Raw genomic sequence first — 21,699 nt, 5'->3', positions numbered from 1 at the left:
TTTATTAACATATGATTTTCCTTCTGCCTGCCTGGAAGGGAAGCTTGGGACAACTAGCATGATTCTGTTCAGATACTAAACCATGGCTGGAAAGTTGGGGCTAAATTGTGATGTTATCTTTTTACTATTCAAAAGCAAAAATTAGAAGTAGTACATTTCTTCCCAAAAGCCAAATAAATATTTAGCACAGAAGCTTACTCTTTCTTGAAAAAGCGTCCGTGAACATGGTTCAAAAGAAAGCTTGTTTCATTTTTTCATTATCTTTCAAGATCCCATAACTCCCAAGTTGCTAACTCCTGGCTCTTATAGTGAGACTATCGTGTATGGACTCCCTTTGTTTGCTGCTGGCCTTGGCTTAAATAAAGGGGCTGCTTGGTTTTTATTTATTTATTTTTTAAATGCTACATACATTTAGCAAGTCTGTTGATTTTAATGAGAGCTGATTTCATTTTTTGGGATCCCAGACAGCTCATGGCAGGCATCAGTGCTTTCCAGCATTAGAATACCCTGGAATATTAAACAATTTAAACTAAACTGAAGTTGTGAGAATAAATGAATAACGGAACAAGGTATGTTTTGCAAAATACCTGGCAGATTTTCTTTCCCTGCTTTATAGTTATTAATTTGCAGAGAGCGCTTATCTGCAGTGAGACTCTGCCGTGTCGTCATTATGCTGCAGGTGGTTCTGGTGGGTAACTGTAAATGGTCATCTGTCACCCTTCTCTTCCCAAAAGCCTCACTGGTCTTCATTTACGAAATAGGGATGATAATGGTGATTTTCTTTCATAAATGTTCTGTTGAAGCGTTAGGCACTTGTTTTTGGTGTCTTCATTCGATATATAAGGTGAAAAAGTTGACATTACTTTGCTTTTTGTTGCAGTGCTGAGCATATAGGTGTTACCAACTCCAGCCTGTTCTGTGCTGGAAACTTCATCTCTGTTTTGGGACGAGGAGGAGGGTGGTCAAGACTTTGTTGCTTCCAGTGCTTTAATTTAATTACCAGCTCTGCCTGGTACTTTTCCGTTTAACTCTGCAGTTAAATTTGACCTTCTTCTTCAATGGGTTTAACTACAGGGTTATGTCTTCAAATTTACAGGGCACTTTGTCTGTCACAGACTTATGTAGGAGTTTGCTATTATTTTTCTGTCTGATTTTTTTTTTTCTTTTAAGTAATAGTTCTAACTCCTCCTTGTGTTTTACTGTTTTTCTATTATGAAGAAGAAAACAGTTTCTCTCCCGCATAGTTTCAGGTGAGACCTGTGAAAGACCCACATAAATGGGTGAAATGACTGAGTGTGAAAAGCACTCTGGCTGTGTGCAAAGATATATATGGTACCAAGCGAATAAGCAAAAGAAAAAAGGATTCTTTTTCTCCAGTCACACAGCAGATACTGCAACAGTATTTTCAAATGACTGAATACCTGTGTGACAGTATCCATTAAATTAGGGAAGTAAATTCCTTTGTGTAGCTTGGTCATCTTAAGCCTTTAAAGGTACTTTTAATCCCTGCTGAACACTGATACACTTACTTTGCTTAATAGCTATATAATTTAGTCTCTTTGGACACTAAGAAAAATTCCAGCATTTTCTTAACATAATTAAATGGTAATCCTTAAAACCTTTCAATGTTCCTTGCATGTGGATGACGTGTGGTCAATCAGAGAACATATTGGGTGTAAAGAATTATCTGTCAAACACTACTTAATACTTAGGGGTTTTATTATCAAAATATACTTATTGTAATAAATGACATTCACTGTCATTTCACTCTACGCCGAAAGCATTTACAACACAATACATTATTACTGCTAAATGGGGAATTGGAAGGTATAATTACAGCAGGGAAGCGTAGAATGGCGCTCCCCCGCATTGCCTCCCAGGCACTCTTTTTGAAAAATCCACTATAGACTTTGAGATGATCCAGCAACCTTTTCCTCAGAGAGCTCTTCAGGACTTCAAAAGGGGAAATATAGGAAAGAATATTTAACTGTTGGTCTTAAATTGGAGTCCCGTAAAGCAGCAGAGTCTGCTTCAGTAAGATTTCAGGATCTAGTCCTTAGATGTTTTGCCTTATTAACCTGAAAATAAAGGTGTATGCACCCACTGGTCCTGTTTTGTAGCTGAAGCCCAGTTGCCTTTGGAGCTGATGAGCTGAAAGGGCCTTACTGATGTCCAGCGGATAGATGATCAAAGACGTTTTGTTTGTACAGTGTCATACAAGCACGTCTCATCTGTGCCACAAGAGGTGCCGCTGACATGCACAAAGAGGAACATCTTATAATTAATTAAATTTATTGTTAAGTATCTTTTGGAAGACAACAGGAGGTATGACAGAATGTCTCCTGCTGTCCTGCTGAAGCAATTCGTCAGATGAAGTAAAACAAGATGCATTGTGTTTAACAGAATGTTGTTAGCCACAAAGTTTCTTGTATGTGTATACAATTGCACATGGAGTAATATATATTTAAATATAAAATATTTTCTTGTGTAAGTATCGTTGTTCACATTCTCTGTGATTTTTAAATGCATAAGGTGAAACCAGGTTTACTAATATTTTTGAAACACCACTTTGGCGTGCAGAACATAACGCTGAGAAGTTCAACCACGTTATCCGACACTCCAATTCTATCATCAAATGCTGCAATATTGCTCTGCAGTTCTTGTTTCAAACAAGTCTAACCAAGGGATGTTTTTACTTTGGTGCTCCTGCAGCACCTTGCCAATGTGCCTGTTTCCCTTCCCCAGGCTTCGCATGGTGCTTAGCAGGGCCACAGCATCCCTCCTGTCAGAGAGCCTCTGCACCTGGAACATCTGCTGTGTTTGGCTCCTTCCAGATATATCAACTTCTTCCTGTCTTGTTTTCATTTCCAGTACTTTGGCATCTAATTTCCCATATGCTGCTCTTGCTTTCTCCTGCTGTTTCTGTGAGTTCATCTACACAGATGAGTTGCCACAGTTTAACATCATAGTGAAGCCGTGGTAATTCTCCAGGCCCTTAGTGATCAAAGCGTCAACTTGAACTTTCCTGATTAAATCCCTTTCTTAACATAGGTGCAAATGGGTGTGACAGGCAGATGCAAGTTTGCTCTGTCTGCAAGCCTGCTTTGCTCTAGAAGGTGTTCTCAAGTTTATATAGTCCATCTTTCAGTGAACTGCAGTTTCTCAATGTGCCTGACCTCTTTCCAGCAGCAGTAATACCAGTGGGAGTTTCCTGGCTTGTGTTTCTTGTTTCTTCAGCATCTCTGATCTTCAGAAATGCCAAACACAGTAAGATAGTTGTATTTAAGCTGCAAACAAAAGACTAAAGAGGAAGGTGTGTACATCTGCATGGTTAAAAACAGTCAATAGCAATGGTACTATTATATAAATCCATTTTCAGTTCTCAGCAAAACTGTATCACGTGCAAATTAACTTCAGGCCTTTGATTAGGTGGAATGATTCAGAACCTGTATGTAGGAGCGTGGGGTCTTTCCCCAACCCCTCCTGCAGTGAGTGGGACCTGGTGAGCTAAGCCAGCACCGCCAAGCCTTGTGCTGCTGCAGAGCTTCTGTATTCCGCACCGTGGCAATGCCGTTTGCTGGGCTGTTGCTGTTCAGGTTAGTAAGATGTAAAACCAACATGATGTAAAACCAACATGATTTTCACAACAATGAAGTGAACAGGTTAAGCCAGCCTTCAAAGGTAAAATTTGAAGGCTGGCTTAACCTGTTCACTTCATTGTTGTTGTAATTTATATATTCAAAGCCTGTGTCAGAACAACAAGCTATTTTGGAGAATGTTATAATTGTATTTACAGGGATGTGGGATGGTTTGCAAAAGAAGGGAAACACGAAACAAATTAGAAGTCTTGTAAGTTGAGTGGGACACTTTTGTTCAAATGGATGTGAAATTTGAATTAGCTTTAGGCCCTCAAATTTTTTTACAAGACAGTATCTGTCTAAATGGTCCAGCTTCCCGGCTGGGGTTGTCATAGTCTCATAGTAATGCAGCTGCCTGGCTTGGCAGCTGGCCCCATGGCCAGTCTGCAAGCATCCGTAACTGAAAACATGGACTTGCTGCTTCTCAGCTAAACCTTTCACCACTTCAAAAGTGATCTGAGGGACAAGATGCTAAATTCCGTGTGTCTATAGTCTGTAGTATATTGCTGTTTTTAAAATACCTGTGCTTTGTCTCATGCGTGGTTGCAGGAGTCACTCTGGTCGGGGCTGTGGGCAGGAGGCTGTGGCTCCCCAGGCTGCGGCAGCTGCAGCGCCCGCGGTGCCTCAGCTGGGGAACGCGGCACGCCAGGCACAGCCTGGACACATCTCCTGCACCTGCCGTGCTGGAAATCACCAACCTTGATGGGAATAAGCTTTAGTAATTCCTGAACATCCAGGGAAACAGGTCAAAGGTGCAAATGAAATGCAATTTTTTGAATGTGGAGCACGTTTTGTTATGAACGCTTTTGTCTTAGTCCAATAATTGTAACATAAAATAAACTGATAGAGCAGAAGGAGAGGATCTTTGTTCATGCACAGTTGCAGAAAAAAAAAATGAATATTTGTTGAAGTTGCCACCATTTTGGATTTTCTTCAGTATTGAATCATTTACTTCTTGGCGGTTGTACTGCTTGCCATGCACTTAGCGCTATTTCATTTGATTTGAGGAAAAAAGGTAGAGGGTTTCATGATCCCTAGGGACTGATTTTCTTGGACTGAGTAGTTTGAGTAGTTGGACAGTGATTTCCAAAGTATTGTGCTAGAAAATGTTAACAAACCCATGCAAAGCAGTGCCAGAGTGCTCTGTTTTTGTTTTCTGAAAAGCAAAAATATAAACGTTTTCAAGATGTTGAAAGGTACCTCTGAGTTGCTTACATGTATTCATTAATTTTACAAGAATTATGAATTCTGTCCGAAAAGGCTGACATCTTTACACGGAAACTGTGTTGGAGTAGGCTTGATACAACAGATGGGCTGGAGCATCCCCTTCTGAAAGATGGGGGCGACCAAAGCCATGATGGCAGCTTATTGACAGTCATTGTTTTTTAACTGAGAGCTGCAAAGCTTGGCATGGTGGGCGGCTGTCTGCTGCCGAATGAGCTAACCTGGGAACCCAGATGCAGCTGGAATTATCTGTAACACCTGCTTGAAGAGGGGAAATTCTCCTTTTCTTTAAATATTGAATGTTGTTGCTTTAAAAAAAATACTGACTCTTAAAGGAGAAGAGAAAGGAAAGTGTTTGGGGTGCCTCATTTCCTCCAATACTATGTGTTTTCAGCATATAGTCAAATGATTAATCTGAGGATTCTCTAATGTGGAAATGCTTCTGACTTTTTTAAAATGTACAGCAACTCTTGATAGAACTTCATGATTTTCACATCCTCAGAAATTATCACTATGAAAATATTTCTGTATATATCTGACTCAGTTACTTTGTGTGGCTTTGTAATTGTCTGTATTTACTTAATTTCTAAGATACAATACTTGCTTAAAAATTCCAAGGATACACATTCTTTTTTCATTTTCTTTACATTTTAGAAAATAAGCTAGAGCTGCACAGCTTTGTCACTGAAATTGCATTCCCTGCAGGAGCTGCAATATTCACTGTGATTGTATAATATTGCAACTTGACCTTTTTCTGCCATATAGATTTTTTTTTTTTTCCGTGTCAGGAAGAAATTAAAGAGACCTGCCATCTTGTTGTATTAATAGACAGTTAGGGCTGCGCAGGTTGGTATAAAAAATGAGTGTACTAAAATAGAGAAACATAAGCAAATGGATTTAGTAGTTATCATAAACCATGCAGGTGTTCTTCTACATTTTTGAAATTAGATTGCTATGCCATAGTAAACGTGAATGTCATTGCCTAGCACCCAGGCTTTGGTAGCTTGGCATTTGGATTCACAGAATCTAAATTTCCCTGGTTTGTTTTCCATATAAGTGAAATATGTTGTTTATTTATGGATAAACAGAAAGCTTCCAGTTGAGAATATATAGCCAATGAGTTGGAATAAACAACCAGAAGGAATGTTGGGTACAGAAGGTGCCTGTTTACATATATCAGACAGTAGACGTACATGTTTTATGTGATTCTTTATTCTTTGCCTTTTTAACCATGTAGAATCAGTATGCTATACATTGCTGCTGACAAATGGCAATTTCTGCCTTGCCGGTAGAACTGAATTTTGAGAAGATTTAGATATGTAGAGTTAAACTTGGCTTCCTGAAGCGTTGTCTGGTAGAAGCAAGTAGGGGTTTCATAGTAGGTGTCAGCAGGCCAAGACTTGACATTTACTTTTATCTTCTTACCCTTAAGAAGAAAAAGAAAGGTGTATTTGAGATTGGAGAGTGTCTGGGTGATTTTGGTGACTAGAACAGTGCAGTACGATGTAAGTTTTGACAGGAAGTTAGCAATTTAATTTAGAGAGCCTTAAGAAGTGAAGACACGTTAACATTAGTGTTTTAATTCAGATGTTGTCTGTCCTTCATGAATCTTCGTCTCTCCAAGATTCGCACCCTTGCTGGGATCTCTTTGAGACAGCCGAGCCTGGACAAGGCGTTGCAGTTGGTAATGGGCAGTCAGGCCTCAGAGCCCGGCTCAGGCCCCATGTGTGCGTAGATACGGGCTCCTCATCACCAACAGTTGCACCCTAAGCTCCTCAGGGTCCTCAGCTTTGACATTTTCAATGGTTATTACTGCGTGAAAGCCTATAGGCTGCTAGATATTTGGGGGCTTGAATATTCAGTATTCCAGTCAGCACACATTAGTAGAACAAGATGAAAAGTGCTTCTGCAGCATTAACAAAATTACTCATGTGTTTTCTTGAAGGTTTATTTAGCTTTCTCTGAGAACATAGACAGAATATCTGTCTTCATTTGGTCTCTGTGAAAAATGGCAGAAGGCTTCTTTTTTTTCCCTTTTCATTTGCTGGATTGATTTATTTATGAGTTACTGTTTGTGTGGAATGGTTTATTTGTTTTAGAGAGAAGTGGAAACTTCTGTCAAATGCTCCTGTTGGGTGTAGATTCACATCCCTGAAATGTGGTGCTAAGGCATTTCAAAGCAATCATATTCTGGTTAAGATGAAAGTAATACAGCAGAGGAGGTTTTGGGTGCTTCAGTGGCAGTGAAATAAAACTGCAAAACCTAAACCAGGAGGTTGCAAGTGTCACTTGCAGTGTGTTGGATGCCATAGATTAATTCTGTATGACCTTTAGCAGGAGTGAAAATGTATTTGATTTTTGAGCTGTCTCTCCCTAGACAGTACACAGAGTGCTAAAATCCTGCATGTTTTGGCAGAAAGAAGATAGAACACAAAGGAACAGCTGGATTTGAAAGCTGGATTTATTTAAATTCAAAATGCAAACCCCATTTCTAGCAGAATATGATGGACCATTGAAAATGTAAACAGCCAAGGGAACAGCAATTCGTCTCTTGATGTCTTCCAGTCCAAAGTTTAGTCAAGCACAAGTCATGCCTTGGTTATGCCGGATTTCCCAGGATAATCGAGTGTCAGTCTGTGGCTGCATTATGCAGGAGGCCACACTTGATATTCGTTATGATCTTTTCCGACTTAAAACAGAAACACTAACATAAGCCAAATTGAAATGAGTGCTGTTTGTATTTGTGTCTCCCTCTGCTCGCAGGTACTACAGTGCTACCATTTTGCAGATGTCGGGGGTTGAAGACGACAGGCTGGCAATCTGGCTGGCTGCGCTGACAGCGTTTATAAACTTCATCTTTACTCTTGTGGGAGTCTGGCTTGTTGAAAGAATGGGTCGCCGGAAACTTACACTTGGTAGCTTAACAGGTGAGTGCTTAATTAGTGTGTTGGGTATTCCTCATAATTACTAATAAAATGAAAATAGAGTTTCAAGTGATATTTTAAAGAGGACTACCATGATAAAATTGAGTGTTGACCTTATCTTCTCCCTTAAATCATATAGCTTTTCGAGACTAGTAGGATAGAACCACAGCTAAAGGCTAATTTAAAAACCAGAGGTTTAGCATGTTATGTTTTCAAGTGTGGTTTCTCCTTCAAGTCATGATTCACAATGTTTTCATTTAGCTTTTTAAGCTTTTTTTCTTCAGTATAAGGAATCAAGTGCTTGGAACTTCACAGCTGGTTAGTTTTTAAATCTCATGTGTGTATACACAGTATGTAATTTCTGGCTCATTAATGTGAATTCTGAACATCTTATCAAGAACCACTGGAGAAAGCGTAGTGCATAGCCATTGTGGCACTTTTAAAAAACTAATGCAGTTCTTTGCATAGTTATCTCATATACAATGCAGTAAATACGTTCCCTACAGTAATGTGATCTTAACTAATCTACTGTATGAGATACTGAAAGACAGAATTCTGGATTTGTACATTTTTTTCCAAATATTCCAACACCACAACTCATCACGTAGCCATCTCTTGGATGAGGAAAAGGCAGAGCTTGCCTACGCCCAGCTGCCTCCTGCCATTTACCCAGTAAGTCCCCATTTGCTCCAGTGTTACGTGCTTGTTCTGGCTGAAGTGACCTGTGACCGATACCTGCCTCTGGCTCAACGTCTGAAAGGTTCAGGTGCTTCCGAGAACAGGGTTTGGAAGAGAGGAACAGTTCCTGCTCCTTTCTAAATAACATTCACAAGTGTTTAGCTTGGAAGGTTTAGTGTCTCCATGTTTTGTTCTGTTTTCGCTGTCAGGGATCCAAACTTGTAGTTAATGCAGCACAGCAAAGCAGGGACCACCTGCCAAGTCACTGGCCATCTGCAGTTCCCAAGGGACGGGAGTTAATCTATGCTCACAGTATTTGAATGCATTTATTTAGGCGGCACAGTGCCGCGTCTGGTTTGATACACAGTTACCCAAATCTGTTAATTAAAACATGCAGTTTCAGGCAATTTGGTATTCCAAGATATAATAAAAATGTATTTAGTGTCTTACTGTTTAGATTTGGAGTCAAGAAGCCTAAAGCATATTTCATGATCCAAGGTCAGAAATGTGGTAATGACAGAGGATATTCCAGGAGCACGTTCCTCATGTCTTAACAAAAGTCAACAAAAATCTCAAATTGCTACTTTTATCACAGTCTACCTCCAGATCAGTTAAAATACACCTTTGGTATAAGTTCTTTTATGTCTTCACCCATTGCCCAGTCTTTCAGAGAGGGACAACCTGGTTCTGTACTGTTCCCTGTACTCAATACCTTATTTCCACTGTGGTACTGGTCAGTTTTCTTGTCTTTCCACAAAGTGGATCTCCTCTGGCACTGCACCCATACTTCTGGTTCCTGGGTGCTGCCTTTCCTTTATATTCTATTGGAATGGAGTATTTATATGTTTATATACTTGGCCTTGATACCTCATACATCTGTCCAGCCTCCCCAGAGTTTTTGCTTATGTGGACCCAGCTGTATAGGTGTCATTCCCGTGTGGATTTTTCATACAGTCACAGAACTAGAGAGCTTTTTGGCTCTGATTTACATATTCAAAGGTCATACATTTGAAACATAGCTATAAATGTCTCTTACAAAGCATATTAGTCATAGAATGGGGAAGAATATGGAAATAAGACAGATTTGTTTATGATGTTTGGACACAAAGTAATTGGTAGGAATATTCTTAGTCCTTCTGTGGTTGGTAGCCAGTCTGCAGCATCACTTGATCGATGCTGCATTGCTTGCTGTGTCCTTTATCACACAGTCCCTCCTTAAGGAAAATACAAATACTGACAGTAATGAAATAATATGTTATCTCTCTTTACTATTTAGAATTATTTTAGGCAATGTTTGGCACTTGGATTTAGGTAGCGGTGGATGTGATGTGTTTTCCTTACCGAGAAGCCTGTTTAATAAAATGAAAATTGCTAAATCTGCTGATGAATTTGTTTCCCATTATGAGTTTTCTTATGGGATAAACTTATATTTTAGTGCTCTACTTTGGTTTGCCTTTCTAAGGACATTGACTTTCACGCAGAGTTATCCCTGGCTGCTTCTTTGGTCTTCAGAGAAGCCAGGTGTGCCCCAGCCTCCCGTTACATAAAATGAAGACAAAACTACTGCTTCTTGCTGCAAGGGTGTGGGGATTTCTTTTGGTAAAGGTTATTTGATTTGATGTTTGTTAGATGAAAACCTACAAGAATAGAGAGATAGTAATATTAATATTTTGATTAAAAGCCAACGTACTGTAGTTTACTTTTGTAATCTCATACAGCTTTTCCTGCTTTCTGAAAACATTTGGGAAAGAACTATTTTACACTTAATATAATGTATCTTTATCATTTTCAAAATAATATGCTAACAACTTCTGAAAAATGCAACCTTTCAGATAGATTCAAAGGCGTTAGGGAAACTAACCGCACTTTCTTAATTCTCTTTACTATGGTTACTGATTAATTTTAGTTTCCCATTCGTTTTATATCTGGGCAACATTTCTTTATCTTTCTTTTGATCTTTTGCTTTGGTTAATTTCTTGCTTCAGAACTGTTAATTTGGAAACATGCAGCAATTTTGACAAGAGCCTTACTCATTTTATTTGTGTTTTCCTTTTTCCTCTTCAGAAAATGTCAGTTTGAAAGCAGGTGGTAGTTGGGCATTAGACAATCTCTATCTGTTTGTGTAACAGAGAGAATCTAAACTATCTTCAGGATACTTCTTTTTTTTTTTTCTTTTCATAGGCAAACTTCCCAAAGAATAAATATATAATAAATTTGATTTGCCCAATTTACATGATCAGTACTTTTCCAAAGAAATAAGACATTTGCAGAGGTACTGGAAGTGAGTGGATAGTGTATTTGGTTAACTTAAAAGACAGACAAAGCATATTTAGAATGAATATAAATAATATTATAGACCCTGTCTAAAGATATTTGCTGTCTGGTTTCTGGCATTTTGAAAGTACAGTAAATCTAGTGCAATATCCAGCCAGCCCAGAAAACTGGGATTATTAGTGTACCTACCAGGCACAGCAGTACAAAGCCAAGTGTGGCATAAACTTAAATCACATTTTATGGTGGGTAGGTGCTTTCTCCACATATAGTTTATGATTGAATTTAAGGTCTGAGTTGACTCAGTTCAGGTGGTGCAGTCATCTCCAGTTTGTGCATATTCATGCCCTTTAGCCGTGGCTGCTGCACAGCCACATTCATGAATCATTTTATTACACTGATCTTGGTCCTTAAGTTATTATTTATATCTCAGAAAAAGTTTTTCATGTACTTAGTGGGTTTACCTCTTGGAAAACTCCTCTTCTCTGTAAACACACGGCTAACCCGTGCCCAAAACTGCCAAAACATCCTGTCTGCCCACCAAAAATAAAAGACGCCCAAAATAAAAACCGGATCACGTGTAATTTCTTAAAGATGACCAGAGTGACACGGGAAGGTTTTCAATGTAGTGGCTTTTCTAAAGGTTTGCACAGAGGCATTTCTGAGAAAATTGCTTAGGAGCTTCCAGCGCAGAGAGCAAAGAGATGATGAGGAGCACGTGGAGCTGAAGTAAGAATTGCCCTCAACTTCATTTGCCCTCAGCCGCTAAGCTGTATCATTACACCCCTGCAAACGTGTGCTGCCGACTCCCTGGGAGGTGCTTCAGTGCTTTGTGAGACTGTTTTTTGTAGTACATCATTGGTAACTAGCTCACAAATGAAGTTATCACTAGTTTTATGGTTTTAGTCCTGGTAGTCTGTAGATCAGGATATACATGTTCTATGCAGCCTCTCAAACATGCCACATAAATAGAGAGTATACAAAGAGGTACACAGGGTATTTTATGCAACATAGAGTTAGATGCCTTGTTGAATAGCAAGATGTAAATGTTTTATAAGTCTGAATTTGGGACAGTTAGGGTAGTATCCTGTTGTGAAGTATATAAATTTTCATAAAAACGATGCAGCATATTGTGTGTGTGTGACAAAGGAGGTGGGAGAACTATGGGCTATGTTCTCGTAATGGCCTGTTGTACAAAGTATGAACGTTTTTGCCATCTTCCTCCTTATCACTTTGCCCAGTTTGTGCACAAGGAATTCATTGGGCAAATAGATAGAAGGGGACTTTTTCCTAGCAGGTGGTATGTGTGCTCTTTGGAACAAGACCAAAAATTGCAGTTGCACTTTTTGGTGGTATTTTTACGAGAAGTCAAATTTCTCTCATTTCACAAAGAGAAGCGGAGTCAGTGAAAAAGCTGATGCTATTTTCTGTTTCTCAGGAAAGCCTGCAAGTCTGGGTGTGGGAGGGGGAAGAAGTGTCATGCTTTCAAAGTCACTATTAAAATTTACCTTTACAGCGTTATTTTCAACATAAAAAAAAGTCTGTTCATTCATCCAGTCTTCAATTCCACATATTAAAAAAAAATGTCTAAACCTATTAATATCTGAACATTAAACCCAATGCACTTGACTTTAACATCTAACCTGATTCAAGATGTGGATGTAGCAAAGGGTGTTTTTCTTAGGTTCTCGTCACAACTCATTAGACAATGCTGTGTACATAGTAATGGGGTGCCTTGTTTTCCAAAGCATAGTTCACTTCAATAGAGAATTATTTCATGTACTCTGGAGAAAAATGTCACATTGTTCTTTATCTGTGTTTTTAGGTACTGCTGTAGCACTCATTATCCTAGCTTCGGGATTTTTGCTATCAGCTCAGGTCTCGCCAAGAATCACACTTAATCCACCAGATCCTTCACATCAAAACTCTACCTGCACAAAATACAGGTGAGATTTCAATTGTTCATCCAATCTTCTTGAAGATTATTTTGAATTGAGTTTTACAACCTAGTGTAAGTAATAGGCAGTTATTCACTAAGTCTAGTACAAGGCTACACTAGATACCTCAAGTTAAAATCCTAACTTCCCTCAACAGAGAAAATTAGATTATTTTCTTCAAAATTCTGAATAATCCTTTGAAATTTTTTGGACTAAATAAGATGGTTAAACAGCAAACTCCCCAGTTGAGATCTCCTCTGTATCACATCTGCTGCAATTTATAGTGGACACCAAGTTAGGAGTATTTTAAAAGTGATTTGTAAATATACTTGCTGTTATTTGTCTGCTTGTAGACTTGTCATGTATAAGAGCTGTAAACTCTTCAAGAAGATGTGCTCTTTGCCTTTTGTCTTCCTGCATGGAAAAAAGAACAATAAAACGAACAACCCTTTGGGTAATTACAGATCAAGTAACAATTAAAACAAATGTGATTTATTTTTTTTTTAACCTTTTTCTCTATAGTGGACAGAAGACGCACTTTCATATGCAATAGTTTCAGATAACGTTGCTTCTTAACAAAGAATGTGTAAATTTTTGTATTTTGATGTTTTTATTCATGTGTGAGTGCTCTTATGTTCATTTAGCTGGCAGAGCAGAAAATTCCCTATTTAAATGGCTGAAGAAATTCTTTCTTATATTCGAAATCTGGTTTACATGTATTTGCAATAGAGATAAGTATGAAGAGATGAGAGGTATGCTTCTAGTTTCCTAGCAGTATTGGCTAGAAATATGGTTTATGGCTTTCAGTGTGCCAGAATAATGTCTTAGGTGAAAGATTCTGGGGATCTGAAGCTTTATAGGTACCCAGGAAGGGGACAGAACATCTTCAGAAAAGTGTAAATAGAGGCTAATAACTGTGACATGAGATACTACCAGATGTGAGGATCCCTACATGCAAAACCGTATTTTTACTTGTTTTCTACTACAGAATGAACTATGTTTTGCAAGTTTTGAGGTGTGCCTGTACAGCTTTTTCAAATGGCAAGTAATCCGGTTAAAAGATGCAAAGAGGGGAAGAGCTGTCAAACGCTCTGCTTGCACAGTAAGATCACTTTAATAGCAGGATGTCAGAAGGATTTGCCTAGGACATTTGGAAAAGATGTCTGGAGAGCACAGATGCACCGTTTGCAGAACTCATTATTTGTTATCTAATAAAGCTAGGTGATTGCATAACCTGAAACATTGTAAAATCTGTGTAGAAGAACTATGGTTAGTCCACCTTAAGAAGTAATGAAAAATTATTCAACGCAGTTTTCATTTTCCAGTTAACCACAGCTAGGCTGGAAGGAAATATAGACTTGATGTGGCTTGCTTGGTGTGCACTTCTGGGCAAAAGCATGAAAAGTGAAAGCAGCTACTTCTAGTAAAAGCATCTTTTATCATGAATTATTAGAATGTTTTAATCTGTCATAATTTCCATTTTGAACATGAAGCAAGCAAATGCAGATATGATAAAAATTCAAAGAGTCTAGAAAAGACCAGTAGAATAATTGAATTATTTTCATTTGGGAATATTTTGAAATAGGAGGATCTCTCTTATTCTGCAGATAAAAGTGAACATGTAGAGGGGAATGTGAAATAATGAGCAACACAGGGGAAAGCTTTAGTTGCTTCTGGTTTAGTCTGATAGTATACCTTGGTAAAGAGACACAAAAGCCAGGAGAGTTGAAACTAATAAATGGATGCAGTTGCCCACATCATAGACTTAGGCAACAGCACCCATTATTTGGAATGTTTTTTAAAAATAGGTATTTATATGGTTAATAATGACTTTCACACATGTGTGTCTAAAACTATATTTGGGATATCAATTTTCATGCCTCAAAACATCACCAAACCCTGATCTTGCTAGAATCAGACGAAGAATATTCCATCAGCATCATGAATATTAGTGTCCATTTTGGGAGGTGATATCATCCACTGACTCTGTACCAGGAAGCTTCAAAATTCCAGGTGTCTTCAGCCAAGGGAGCAAGAAGTACAAGAAATGTTCTTTGTTTTCAGCATGGATCAAGGGAAGAAAACAATTTTAAAGATTTTACTTCCAGTGATGTCTCCAAAGGAGCTTAATTTCAGCATGCCTTTCTGCCAAGCTCTTGTGCGTAGGAAATATACATTAATTTATTCCTTTATCTAAATTATTTCTTGAGGGGGTAACATACAGGCATACGTTATATTCAACTTGGAAACACGGCTGTTCGAGACACAGCTGTGTTCTGTGCACATGATAAATAAGCTGAATGAAATTTAAAGAAGTCATTCTATTGCAAGAAAGTACACGGTATCTTCACCATTCCATTCGGGTTAGAAGAACTGCAGCTTAACAAACACGGTCCTGGAAAGAAGAGGAGGTGGGGGCTGCAAACCAAAGGAAAGCTAAAGGCTGGGCTGTGTTTTGTGGGGATCACCTCTCTCCTTTTGGGCCCCGAAGTTATCCTCGAGGCACCTATGGAGTTGAGTCAAAGAGATTCTCAATCCTGAGGATTTGGAAGTAAAAGTCTCTTCTGCATAATGCCAGTTTTGGATATCTTCTACACTGCTCTAAGTCTAATAGCATTAAAGGAGCAGTACAGATCACCACCACATCAGGTGGCAAATGTTACTGTAGGAAGTTACAAGTAAGTTACCCAATCAAAGTAAAATGAAGCAAGTTAATGGCAGTGGTCTCTTACTGTTTAATCCATGTATTAGCTTGCTTCATTATAACTGCTGATATCTCATGTTGCTTAGCATTGTATCTTGCAAGCCTTGAAGAGGTCTCAGAAATTTTGGAAAAGCAAAAAGACAGCAGGACTTCAGATGATCAACATGTAATGCCATCTCCCTGTTGCCACCGTAACCCCTTTAAAATATGTGTGCCTACACAAATGCAGCTCATAGTCTCCTTCATTGGATGGTGACACACTTAGCTGGAGTCTAAACCTGTTTGCAGCTTGGCCATCTCAGAGTATGAGAGTGTTTCCTAAATATAACTTTAATTTTCTCCACCAAAACGTATTTACAAGTTATAAAATCATTGGTAAAACGTATTTTTCTGACAAAAGTTTCACTGATCCTGTGCGGAGTGAAAATGCGTTTTATCTTTGCAAATCTGTTGTGCTAGAGTAAGTGTAGGTGTCCATTATGGAAGTGTTAGAGCTCCTACAAACAGTCTGTTTGTTTGTTGTTCCCTCAGATCCATATTCCTCTGCACAGATTAATTCCTGCTGCTAGAATAACAATGAAGACAGAACAAACTAGCAGATAAAGAACACACTCACAGTCCTGATTAAAAAAAACACCTTGAATACTACTTTCTGAAAGAGTGATGTTATGCAAAGAGAGGTGCAGGTTACCTGTACTTGCTTGCAAACCAGTAAGATAGGCTGCAAATATAAAATAAAATATTTTTATTTGGTGTAGAGGTATATAATATCGTAGTTGATCAACAGCCAAAAATCATCTGTAAATCAGTGAAAAAAAATGAATGCAATCCTCATTCACAAGGACATCATGGAAGTAATGCAAACCCAGTAGAACAATGAAATTCTCTTTGCCTTCTCACAGGTAGAAGTGGGTGGGTATCTCACTGAGGAAGGGTAAGGTGAGTGCTCATCTGTGTGCCATCCTTAAATCAAACTCCATTTTCACACTCAATCTGTGTAAGATTGTACTGATGTTTGCAGTGTGACCACTTCTCTTCCTTGAATTGTTATAATCTCTTCAGTAGCTGTGATCTGTTACTTATCAAGGCCATGGAGAAGCTCAGAGGTAAATTTAAGAGCAGCATCGTTCCAAAGTTTATAACCTTAAAAATAAAAATATATGCTAGCCATTCCTATTAATATTTTGACTATTCAAAACTCTATAAACATGTTCCCATTCTTAATGGGGGTTTGCCTGGTTCTGGGTGGAGTTCAAGGTTAGGGCATATGCACTGTCATAGAGTCATAAAGTCATCGTGGAATCATAGAATGTCCTGAATTGGAAGGGGCCCACAAGGATCATCGAGTCCAGCTGCTGTCCCTGCACATGACAACCCCACAGTTCACACCGTGTGTCTGAGGGCGATGTCCAGTCTCTTCTTGAACACTGTCAGGCCTGGGGAGCCTGTTCCAGTGCTCCAGCACCCTCTGGGGGAAGAACCTTTTCCTAATGTCCAACCTAAACCTCCCCTGGCACGTCTTTCCGCAGTTCTCTCAGGTCTTACGTAGGTACCCTACTGCCTTTTCCCAATCATTAAAGCATCAAAAGTGTCACCATCCCACCCTGCCTTTCTCTGGGACATTTACCCATTTCTGGAAAACAACCTTTCTCCTGTTGCCTTGTATTTTTGGCCATTTTGTCTCCTTTTATGCATGTCTCTGTCTCTCTTACTGCACTTCTTGAGACATGGTCAGCTGTAGAAGACAGAATGTGAACTTGTTCTACTTAAGCAATATTTTTTCACATCAGCTACTATATGAAAATGGTAACTTCTATGTTAAGCTTAGGTTAACCCTGAAGCTCATGTACTAGGGAAATACTTGTGCACGAGAACTTTTTCAAGTTTCTTCCCAAATCAATTGTCCTCAGAGTTTGATTAAAATAATACAGGCTGTGCCAGCTGTGCTGAGCACACAAGGACTCCGTTGTTCATCTTTGAATTAGTCACCCTCACGTGGTTAATGTTCCTAAGCTCATTGTACAAATACACACCACTGAGATGAAGGCACCAATATTTAGTACTCTTACATAGAAATTTTACAAGACAGCTAATAGACAGAAATATAAATTTTCTTCATTAATTTAGCAAGATATATAATTGAGATCAGTGCTGAAAAATTAAGCTAACCTCGTAACTAAAGCTGGTTTTATTGTATTTAATAGCTTTAGGATGCATATAGGAAGTATATTAGCTATTGTACTTTGTTTTGTTGAGATGGACAATCTTATTTAGCTGCAAACTAGAGGTCGGTATTCTTCGTGCTGTCACTGTATCACAGAACCTGTATTTTTAAAAATACTCTTTATGTTTCTTATGTCAAGATGACTAAGCTGCTGGTCATCTGATAACTGAGAATTGCAGGAATAAATATGATAATGTGTTTCTGCTATTAAGTTGAAAAATTATGAGTGTGTAAAGAGATAAACATGTTTGAGAATACTTTTGGCAGCTCTTATGAAATATAATTAAAATTCTGAGAGGCAGTGTATGTTGCAGAACTGTAAAATGACCTCAAAATGTCTTGAAATTTATTAAGGAGATCCTATAAGGATCTATCACTTGGTAATAATGTTCCACCTGCTGGCATGTTGCTCCTTATCAATCAAAGCTTGTAGTTTAATTAAAAGTCATAAGCGACAAGAAGGAATATGTCAGTTCCATGTAGTAAGTATCTCTAATGTGACTGAGGAAAAACTCCTGTCATCAATTTAAACACAAAGATCTGAGAAGTGACTTACTTGAACTATAATGTCTGTCAGTGTAAGGCAGACCCTATAACCATTGTTCACATTTCCACTTTGTCTTTGAATCAAACCCCCCATTACTGAGGGACCTAGTAACACTTCACATCTCCGCTAATACTTCTAAAACTTTGCTGTTAAACAAAAACTCAAAACAATGCTTTTAATCAAGTTTGAACAAGGCTTGTATCTGATCTGCCCAGAAACTGGCAGTATAGTATAATAGCTCTGTGTAGGGTCTCTTTGGAATAGTAGTTTCAAAAGCAAAGTATTCTACGGAGACTGCCATTACACTCAAATAAAGGTACGTGTAAGACAGTTGTTTCTGTTATTTATTGTCTGTGTTGCTCAGTTCCAGGCATAAATCAGGAAGCTGTTGTGCTGGGGGCTGTATAAATTCAGAAAGAAAGATCGTCAAGGACAAGAGACAATTGATACCTATGTGCCAGTAGGTCAAGACATTTTTCATGTGGTGTCAGCATTCCAGCGCAGTCTGCTGCCAAGGTGCTTATAGCAGTAGTGGTGTAACCATGATGACTTCAGCAAAGCAATAGTGTAGAGAGTAGTTCCCTTGTAGGACTATCATAGGTAGGAATAATGGATGAGCCATTGGGGTCCTCTTCGGGTCTAAAGCAGAAGTAGCAAACACCAAGACACCAAAACCAGTTGCTCTGAGTGTATATAAGTTGTGTTGGGTAGTTGAGGCATGTGAGTCTTTGGAAAAGAGAGTTTAAGGGAAGTTTGAAGAGAGCTAATGGATTCATGTGTGGCTGGCATATCAAGAAGGGTAATGATTCAGTACTTGTCTGGAACTTACCTATGAAGGAGCCACTGAGGAACAGTGTCAGTGGACTAGATGGAGCTTGATTGGAAGATGAGGAAGAGCTGATCATACTTGAATAAGACTGTGATTTAGACCTGTTGGAATAGCTGCATAGTAAATGACAGAACTGCAGGTAGCGTATGAGTACTGTGATTATAAGTAGTAGCTTGTCTTTATGAAAATCACTGAGTGGATACATGTGTTACGTAACGGACTGCCAGGAGACCTCAGCAAATAAACTTATGTCTCCTGTAATAGCAGGAAAATGCTCTTGAAGTCCAAGTAGGTTTTTCTCATTCTTTGTTAAGTATTGTATTTTATGTGTCCCAGTTATGACAGCTTGGAGTGGTATCTTGCAGTTACCACACATTTTAACTACTTAAAGCATCCCCTATGGCCAGTGATATTTCATCAGAATTTAATGGTTAGCTTTTGGAAGCAACACAGGAATCATCAGAAGTATCACAAAGTGCTTAAATTCTTGCCTGAGGTGCTGTGAAGCATTTGCAAACAGCACAAGACTTCAGACACAAGCATCAGGAAGTTTTAAAAAAGGTCCTTGTACCTGAGTGAAATGAGTTTGTATGAAAATGAAGTAAGCCATTTACCAAAAAAAAACCCTTAAACTCTTTGATTGTGTAGCTGGCTGAAAGCTAATAAATATACTGCATTATTTGTCCAAAAGTCTTATATTTTTGTTGAGTTAAATATCTTTGCTGTTTTTCTCATTTCGATTCATCAGTTGCCCGTGTCCCTTGTTGAATCCAGCTGGGTAGGTGTGCTCTGAATGGTGATGCTCAGCTCAGGTGTCCTGGCCATTTTCTTTCAGCTGGGGCTGGAGGAAGAGGCATTCTCTGGTTGTAGAGTAGAGAATATAAGCACAGAAGCAAGGAAAGCTTGATTCCAGTCTCACCAACAGGACTAGAGAAGTGATCATCCCCCTCTACTCGGTGCTGGTGACGCCACACCTCAAATACTGTGTTCAGTTTTGGGCCCCTCACTATAGGAAAAAATTGAGGTGCTGGAGCAAAAGCAGAGGAGGTTGACAAAGCTGGTGAGGGGCCTGGAGCACAAGTGTGATGAGGAGCAGCTGAGGGAACTGGGGCTGTTCAGCCTGGAGAACAGGAGGCTGAGGGGAGACCTTATCACTGACTACAACTACCTGAAAGGAGGGTGTAGTGTGGGGGTTGGTCTCTTCTCCCAGATATCAAGTGACAGGGTAAGAGGAAATGGCTTCAAATTGTGCCAGGGGAGATTGAGATTGAATATTGGGGAAAAATTCTTTGTGGAAAGCGTTGTGAAGCATTGGAACAGGCTGCCCAGGGATGTCAATGAGTCATCATCCCTAGAGGTGTTTAAAAGGTACATAGACAAGGTTCTTAGGGACATGGTTTAGTGCTAGAGTTAGGTTATGGTTGAACTCAGTGATCTTGAGGGTCTCTTACAACCAAAATGATTCTGTGATTCTATGTTGTTTTTCTATAAAGAGCTGGAAAACAACTACAGCACCTGCTAAGGGAGGTAGAGGATTGTGTATGTAACCAGTCTTGAGAGCAAAGAGTAAACCTGAGGGCATACCAGGTAGGATGAAAGATCCACCTGGCCTAGGATCATGTCTCCAGTATGGCAAACAGCAAGCAGTGCAAACAAAGTGACATTCCTTTCCAGCCTGAGGTAATTTGCAGCTTATGTTCTCTTGGGAGGGTATGTGCTAATCCTCAGTAGATATTGCAAGACCCTCCTGTCCCTACATTGTGGCTTTCCTGACCGAGATTTTTTTTATTGTTCCTACAGCTCTGTGAGGAAAACCTTGTTTAGCAATCTGAGCATCATGCAGAGCAGGAGGAGTGTGTTCAACAGGTGCACAACAGCAGAATTTATTCTGTGAAGAAGACAGGCCATGACCCAAATGTCTTGTGTGTTGTGAGTGTATCAGATTTTTGCATATAGCTACTTCTTCACATACATGGGCTGATTGTGCAGCATGTGCTCAAGGGGACTGATGAATCCAAAACAATTAGAAAGAGTCCATCCCCAAGAAACGCCCACATTTCTGGACATTTGGGTACTCCGAGAGGCTGTTCATGCTACCCATGTAGTAGAATATTATGAAATCAGGTGTTACTGGAAATGTAATCAGGTGTTATTCTGGAAAAGAACTACACAATCCAGAATATAATATCAAGCTCAGTTTGTATTTCTGTAGCTGGATGGCAGTAACATGTTAATATAGTTTTATGATTGGCTAACAGAATATGGAAGGCAAAGTTATAAGTTCCTTACCATGTGGCAAAAGTGAAAATTGATGAAATGTTTTGAAATGAATAGTTCAGAAACTGAGGTTCAGCTTGAAAAAGGCAAAATAATCTGACAAAGAGAAACAGCATTTGCAGAACAAGGGCACTGGGCAAAGGTTTTACTGCTAAATCACTCAACAAAAAGTGGCAAGGTACAATTTACAGCTCAAATTAAGAGGCTCCTGAGAATTATAGGAAAGTCACACTTACAAGGTCATTTTACAAATTTTAAAGCACAAAATATCATGACAAACCAAATACAAGTACAGAGTATTCTAAGTAGTGGAGAAAAACGCATGGGAAGAAACAATTGTGAACCTTTCACTGGCATCTGGAAGGTCACTTTAGCAGGTCAGAGATTTTATTCAGTGTTTTTAGAAACTGCACTAGAGGCTGGTAGACTACACTGTTAGGAAGAAA

General features: G+C 39.0%; 1 protein-coding gene across 5 annotated transcripts in view; it reads left to right on the top strand.

Annotated features, from left to right (window-relative positions):
• Positions 1 to 21,699, top strand: part of SLC2A13 (solute carrier family 2 member 13) — a 211,849-nt gene that overhangs the window by 163,015 nt on the left and 27,135 nt on the right. For all 5 annotated transcript variants that reach the window (XM_065049021.1, XM_021301322.2, XM_021301278.2 and 2 more), the window contains 2 exons: positions 7,626 to 7,789; positions 12,561 to 12,681. In XM_065049021.1, coding sequence (XP_064905093.1) covers positions 7,626 to 7,789; positions 12,561 to 12,681 — 285 coding nt within the window. The remainder of the gene's footprint in view (positions 1 to 7,625; positions 7,790 to 12,560; positions 12,682 to 21,699) is intronic.

Source organism: Columba livia, chromosome 1 (assembly GCF_036013475.1).
Source record: "Columba livia isolate bColLiv1 breed racing homer chromosome 1, bColLiv1.pat.W.v2, whole genome shotgun sequence".
NCBI classification, from domain to species: Eukaryota; Metazoa; Chordata; class Aves; order Columbiformes; family Columbidae; genus Columba; species Columba livia.
The sequence above is the reverse complement of the archived record's forward strand: the minus strand, read 5'-3'. Positions and strand labels throughout refer to the sequence as shown.